We start from the raw sequence: 7,073 nt of genomic DNA on the forward strand, positions 1-7,073 counted from the left end.
AAGGTTAAGTTCTGGGAAAGGCTTAAAACATAAATATTAAAAAAAATCTATCTATAGCTGGATTGAAACTTGCAACCTTAGGAATCAAATCAAATTGTATAAAAGTAAAAGTAACAAATAATTAAAGAACAGCAGTAAATTAACAATAGCGAGGCTATATACAGGGGTACTGGTACAGAGTCAATGTGGGGGGGGCCTTTTAGGGCCTTCCTCTTACACCGCCTGGTATAGAGGTCCTGGATGGCAGGAAGCTTGGCCCCGGTGACATACTGGGCCGTATGCACTACCCTCTGTAGTGCCTTGGGGTCGGAGGCCAAGCAGTTGCAATACCAGGCAGTGATGCAACCTGTCAGATGCTCTCGATGGTGCAGCTGTAAAACCTTTTTAGGATCTGAAGACCCATGTCAAATCTTTTCAGTATCCTGAGGGGGAAAATGTTTTGTCGTGCCCTCTTCACGACTGTCTTGTTGTGCTTGGACCATGTTAGTTTGTTGGTCATGTGGACGCCAAGGAACTTGAAGCTCTCAACCTGCTCCACTACAGCCCCATCGATGAGAATGAGGGCGTGCTCGGTCCTCCTTTTCCTGTAGTCCACAGTCATCTCCTTTGTCTTGATCACATTGAGGGAGAAGTTGTTGTCCTTGCACCACACAGTCAGCTCTCTGACCTCCACCCTATAGGCAGTCTCCTTGTTGTCTGTAATCAGGCCTACCACTGTTGTGTCATCGGCAAACTTAATGATGGTGTTGGAGTCATGCCTGGCCGTGCAGTCATGAGTGAACAGGGAGTACAGGAAGGGACTAAGCACGCACCCCTGAGGAGCCCCTGTGTTGAGGATCAGCGTGGTGGATGTGTTGTTGCCTACCCTTACCACCTGGTGGCGGCCCATCAGGAAGCTCAGGATCCAGTTGCAGAGGGAGGTGTTTAGTCCCAGGGTCCATAGCTAAGTGATGAGCTTTGAGGGCACTTTGGTGTTGAGCTGTAGTCAATGAATAGTATTCTCATATAGGTGTCCCTTCTGTCCACCTTTGAAAGGGCAGTGTAGAGTGCAATAGAGATTGCATCATCTGTGGATCAGTTGGGGCGGTATGCAAATTGGAGTGGGTATAGGGTTTCTAGGATAATGGTGTTGATGTGAGCCATGACCAGCCATTCAAAGCCCTTCATGGCTACAGACGTGAGGTCTACAGGTCGGTGGTCATTTTTTCAGGTTACCTTAGTGTTCTTGGGCACAGGGACTATGGCAGTCTGCTTGAAACATGTTGGTATTACAGACTCGGACAGGGAGAGGTTGAAAATGTCAGTGAAGACACTTGCCAGTTGGTCAGCGCATGCTCACAGTACACGTCCTGGTAATCCATCTGGCCCAGCGGCCTTGTGAATGTTGACCTGTTTAAAGGTCTTACTAACATCGGCTGTGGGAGAGCGTGATCACAGTCTTCCAGAACAGCTGGTGCTCTCATGCATGTTTAGTGATATTTGCCTCGAAGCTAGCATAGAAGTAGTTTAACTCCTCTGGTAGGCTTGTGTAACTGGGCAGCTCTCGGCTGTGCTTCCCTTTGTAGTCTGTAATGGTTTGCAAGCCCTGCCACATCCGACAAGCGTCAGAGCCGGTGTAGTACGATTCGATCTTCGTCCTTTATTGATGCTTTGCCTGTTTGTAATCCATGGCTTCTGGTTGGGGAAGGTATGTACAGTCACATTGATGAAGCCAGTGACTGATGTGGTTTACTCCTCAATGCCATCGGAAGAATCCCGGAACATATTCCAGTCTGTGCTAGCAAAACAGTCCTGTAGCTTAGCATCTGCTTCATCTGACCATTTTTTTATAGACACTGGTGTTTCCTGCTTAAATTTTTTGCTTGTAAGCAGGAACAAGGAGGTTAGAATTATGGTCATATTTGCCAAATGGAGGGCGAGGGAGAGCTTTGTATGCGTCTCTGTGTGTGGAGTAAAGGTGGTCTAGAGTTTTTTTTTCTCCCTCTGGTTGCACAATTAACATGCTGATAGAAATTAGGTTAAACTGATTTAAATTTCCTGGCATTAAAGTCCCAGGCCATTAGGAGCGCAGCCTCTGGATGAGTGTTTTCCTGTTTGCTTATGGCGGTATACAACTCATTGAGAGCGGTCTTAGTGCATGCATCTGTGGTGGTGTCAACTGAATTTATTTTCAGCAAACTTAACATGTCTAAATATGTTTATGAACATAACAAGATTCAATAACTGAGACATAAACTGAACAAGGTCCACAAACATGTGACTAACCGAAATGGAATAATGTGTCCCTGAACAAAAGGGGGCCCTAGCCCTTACCCTCCGATCAAACAGGTCCCAGACATGTTCAATGGGATTGAGATCTGGACTCTTCGCTGGCTGTGGCAGAACACTGACATTCCTGTCTTGCAAGAAATCACGCACAGAACGCGCAGTATGGCTGGTGGCATTGTCATGCTGGAGGGTCATGTCAGGATGAGCCTGCAGGAAGGGTACCACATGAGGGAGGAGGATGTGTTCCCTGTAACGCACTGCGTTGAGATTGCCTGCAATGACAACAAGCTCAGTCCAATGTCGCTGTGACACTCTGCCCCAGACCATGATGTACCCTCCACCTCCAAATCAATCTCACTCTAGAGTACAGGCCTTGGTGTAACGCTCATTCCTTTGATGATAAATGAGAATCAGACCATCACCCCTGGTGAAACCAATCCATGTCTCGTCAGTGAAGAGCACTTTTTGCCAGTCCTGTCTCGTCCAGCGACGGTGGGTTTGTGCCCATAGGTGACGTTGTTGCCGGTGATGTCTGGTGAGGACCTGCCTTACAACAGGCCTACAAACCCTTAGTCCAGCCTCTCTGCGCCTATTGCTGACAGTCTGAGCACTAATGGAGGGATTGTGCGTTCCTGGTGTAACTCGGGCAGTTGTTGTTGCCTTCCTGTACCTGTCCCACAGGAGTGATGTTCGGATGTACCGATCCTGTGCAGGTGTTGTTACACGTGGTCTGCCACTGCAAGGACGATCAGCTGTCCATCCTGTCTCCCTGTAGCGCTGTCTTAGGCGTCTCACAGTACGGACATTGCAATTTATTGCCCTGGCCACATCTGCAGTCCTCATGCCTCCTTGCAGCATGCCTAAGACACGTTCACGCAGATGAGCAGGGACCCTGGGCATCTTTCTTATTGGTGTTTTTCAAAGTCAGAAGAAAGGCCTCTTTAGTGTCCTAAGTTTTCATAACTGTGACCTTAATTGCCTACTGTCTGTAGGCTGTTAGTGTCTTAATGACAGTTCCACGGGTGCATGTTCATTAATTGTTTATGGTTCATTGAACTAGCATAGGAAACAGTGTTTAAAAACTTTACCTTTGAAAGACAGGGTCCTGAAAAAGAAATGTTTATTTTTTGCTGAGTTTATATAAAATAAGATACAAAAAAAGCATGGTTGGTTAGGAGCCAATAAAACGGCAACCATCCTCTCCGGCGCCATCATACATACAGAGGCAGATGCTTAAAAAATATAAAAAACAACTTTCTAATGCTGGATTTGAACTTGCAACCTTTGGAATCAGAGATGGATGCTGATGCCCATCCACTATCCCCGTCCATACCACCATAGCAAAACTAAAACCTACTTGAAGGTAACAGCGCTCATTGTTGCCCCTAGTGGTTGGTTTCCACATAATCTCCCAACATCCTCAGACATACAGTAGATGTATGTCGAATACTGACTTGTTTCACGAGTGACCTGGCTGGAAGAAATATAGAGCCATGGGTGGCACACTGCCACACTGACCATGCTCTTCCGATGAGCATAGTGACTGTGATTTCTATTACCATTTTATTGAGAGTCACATTCACTCTGCATGTGGAGTCATACTAAGTTTCTAATACAGTCTGTCTCCATCCCATATGGCACTCTATTCCATAATGCACTATTCTGACCTGAGCCCTATTGTCCCTGGTCAAAAGTAGTGCAATACAAAGGGAACAAGGTGTCACTTAGGACAATTGCAATTGGCTCAGAACAGGGCAGCACAGCTGGCCCTTGGATGTACACAGAGAGCTAACATTAATAATATGCATATCAATCTCTCCTGGCTCAAAGTGGAGGAGATATTGACTTCATCACTACTTGTATTTGTGAGATTTATTGACATGTTGAACACCGCATACCCCACAAGACATGCACCAAAGGTCTCTTCAAATTCCCCAAGTACAGAACAGACAATGGGAGCCGCACAGTACTACATAGAAACTTGACTACATGGAACGCTATTCCACATTAAGTAACTCATGCAAGCAGTAAAATTTGATTTAAAAAACAGATAAAAAATACAGTGGGACTGTGAAGGAGCACAAACATAGGCACTACACACACGTGCACATGTATTTTGTGTTGTAGATATATGGTAGTAGAGTAGAGGCCTGAAGGCACACACTTAATATGTTGTGAAATCTGTTGTGAATGTATTTCAATGTTTAAAAACAATCTATAACTGCCTTAATTTCGCTGGACCCCAGGAAGAGTAGTAGCTAATGGGGATCCATAATAAAAACAAATACAAATCCATCCATCAGTCAACCAATAGCTGAATGCCTTACCAATGAGTAACAGCTTAGACGTCAAGCCATTTTTTACCCAGAAGACAGGCACAAATGTTTTGTATTGAGGTATAGGATTGAGAGGTGCATGGTAGGAACACCAATTATGACAGAAAAAGATCTAAATTCAGATAGTGAGCAGTTGCAACCTTTAAACACAACTGCTCGATGTATCTCTCCCTCCCTCTGTTGCTGATGTCAAGTTGCCAACTTCAAACAAAGGTGCTGAACAGAGCAAACTACTGAATCCTTTGAGATCTATGTGAATGACCAAACAAAACTTTGTTTTATCTCCCCATTGAATAGCTACAGATTACAGTGATGGGTTAATACAGGAGTTAACTAGTTAACTACACCTTTTGGCTTGAGACAAAACACCAAACAAATGCTAGATGTGTAAAAAAAAAAAAAAAAAGAACCCAAAACAACTAGATGAGCAAAAAATTATAATAATCTACAATGGTCACCGGCACAAACAAGACAAACTTTTAGAGAGATAGAATATGGTGTAATTTGGGACACACCCAAAGACTTTGGGGGCTTAAAAATTGCACAGTGATGAGAGATTTGTTTAACAGAACACGGCCCTTAATTAAATACAGAATTTATACATGTTCTAGAATATCATTCTGAATAAAACCTAATCTTCGAGTATTGTAAAACATAAGAACCCATCCAAAACAATGTTGAGAAGGATTCTCCAGCTACAATGATACTAACACTTCAAAGCCTGTGCCATAAGAGCCGCTTCTGATCTTCACTTGTTTCTCAGCCCTGGCTCTGAGTGATCGTTAAAAACTGATAAAACCAACTTCCTCTGCAGACGACTTCAAAGCATCTCTTAGGAAAAATTTAAACCAATTTACCACATAGGTCAGCAGTCTCGCCTGCATCAAACACGGATGCTTCCTGAGTGACCCTCCCCAGTTTAAATCAATCCTCTGACCACTGCTAACCATAATCTTCAAGGCAGGGTGATAGGACTAGCAAGGTACTGGATGTGTACTGTATGTACAGTGTGTACGAGAATGTAGATTCCGATTGTTTCAAAGGAAGACTAAGACATGCTAATTCTGTCAACTTTTCTAAAGAATACTTATATCTGACATCTAAACAATAAAATTCTGGGAACTTTGGCAAAGGGTCAAGTCTACAAAACCTAGTGTGCTCTGTACGTAACAGATTTTAGTTTTGGGAACAGAAAGCTGAATTGACATTGAATGTCAATGGTCCACAATGGCTCTGGAGGGGATGGCAGCGTTTTACGGGCTCCTAACCAACTGTGCTATTTTGTGTGTTTTTTTTTGCATTGTTTGTGACTTATTATGAACATAATGTTGCTTGCTCTTATGACCGAAAAGAGCTTCGGGATATCAGAACATTGATTACTCACCTCGAACTGGATAAAGATTATTTCTTTAATGAGTCCGACGCAAAGGATATACTGTTTCTCCGAGACCAGGCACAAATCCCTGTCATTCGTGTGAAGAAAAGACAGAGGTACAGGGGGCGGAGATCAGGGTGACTTGTGAGAATCAGTCTGCGAGTGGGTACCATCTGTTCAATTGGCCAAATTGCAATCACCAGAGAATAAACTGGATGAGCTCCATTCGAGACTATCCTACCAACGGGACATTAAAAACGGTAATATCTTATGTTCCACCAAGTGGTGACCTGTCATTCAGGGCAGGTGCACCGGTTTTGTGGCCCACATTTTTAGCAACAAAAAAACTGCCTTATTTTGGCATTAATAAGTGTCACATATCAGTTTGCAAACAATGTAAAACCTTTAGTTAATAAAGCTGCATTCAAACATGGTCTCTTTTTTATATTCTTGATTAAGGCAGCTCAAGAAAGGCAGTGTTTCAGCCTAGCCGAGTGCTTTCTGTGGTGGTGGGGCAAGCAGCAGAAAATGCGGAGCATTGCTCCGTGATTGGCTCAGTGTTCTGTAACTCATGGGGATACTACGTCACCACCATGTCTAAGGGTAGAGCTAGAAGATTCTAGCCCCTTGGGTGCTGCCATAGAGTTACATTAGAAGTGCCCATCCAAGAAGGCACAAGGTCATTGGCCACAGATAAAACAACGCCAAATCACGATATATGTACAGTAACTTTGAGTGGACTGATCATGTCAACATCATACATCATCAAAATCTTAGCTAGCAGTCATCATCATGAATCAAGTTGACAACCTACTGGAAAATACATTTTAATCTTTGTCAAATGAAGAGAAATAATGAAGATAAAATGTATCGGTGCTCTTCGGCCATTGAACATAAACATTACACAACAAGTTGGAAATCGCAAATTCAACAGTGAGTGGTTTGGAAGGAATCGGTGACAGTGGCGACAGTGGCATCAGTGACAATCACAAGCCTGCTATTCAGTGGAGTGTCTGTGTGGTCCCAAATCTTGGATTAAGGGGCTCTTTTCCAAGTTTAAAATTATAAACATTCAACATTGGCCATGCTGTCAA

General features: G+C 43.7%; 1 protein-coding gene across 1 annotated transcript; it reads right to left on the minus strand.

The window, feature by feature from the left end:
• Positions 1–2,459: 2,459 nt before the first annotated feature.
• LOC145862975 (uncharacterized) lies at positions 2,460–3,168 on the minus strand. Its single transcript, XM_082967852.1, has 2 exons — positions 2,702–3,168; positions 2,460–2,622 (listed from the first exon to the last, which is right to left on the minus strand). The coding sequence occupies exons 1-2, from the start codon at positions 3,166–3,168 to the stop codon at positions 2,460–2,462; spliced, it is 630 nt and encodes a 209-aa protein (XP_082823978.1).
• Between the last annotated feature and the right edge of the window lie 3,905 nt (positions 3,169–7,073).

Source organism: Salmo salar, chromosome 23, assembly GCF_965601325.2.
Source record: "Salmo salar chromosome 23, fSalSal1, whole genome shotgun sequence".
Classification (NCBI taxonomy): domain Eukaryota; kingdom Metazoa; phylum Chordata; class Actinopteri; order Salmoniformes; family Salmonidae; genus Salmo; species Salmo salar.

Bases quoted from the DNA above. Each gene is read 5' to 3' on its own strand.
- LOC145862975 (XM_082967852.1), bottom strand. From the start codon at position 3,168: ATGCCCAGGGTCCCTGCTCATCTGCGTGAACGTGTCTTAGGCATGCTG. The intron at 2,623-2,701 runs TTTCACCAGGGG...ACTCTAGAGTGA, and splicing joins ACTGACGAGACATGGATTGG to GATTGATTTGGAGGTGGAGG.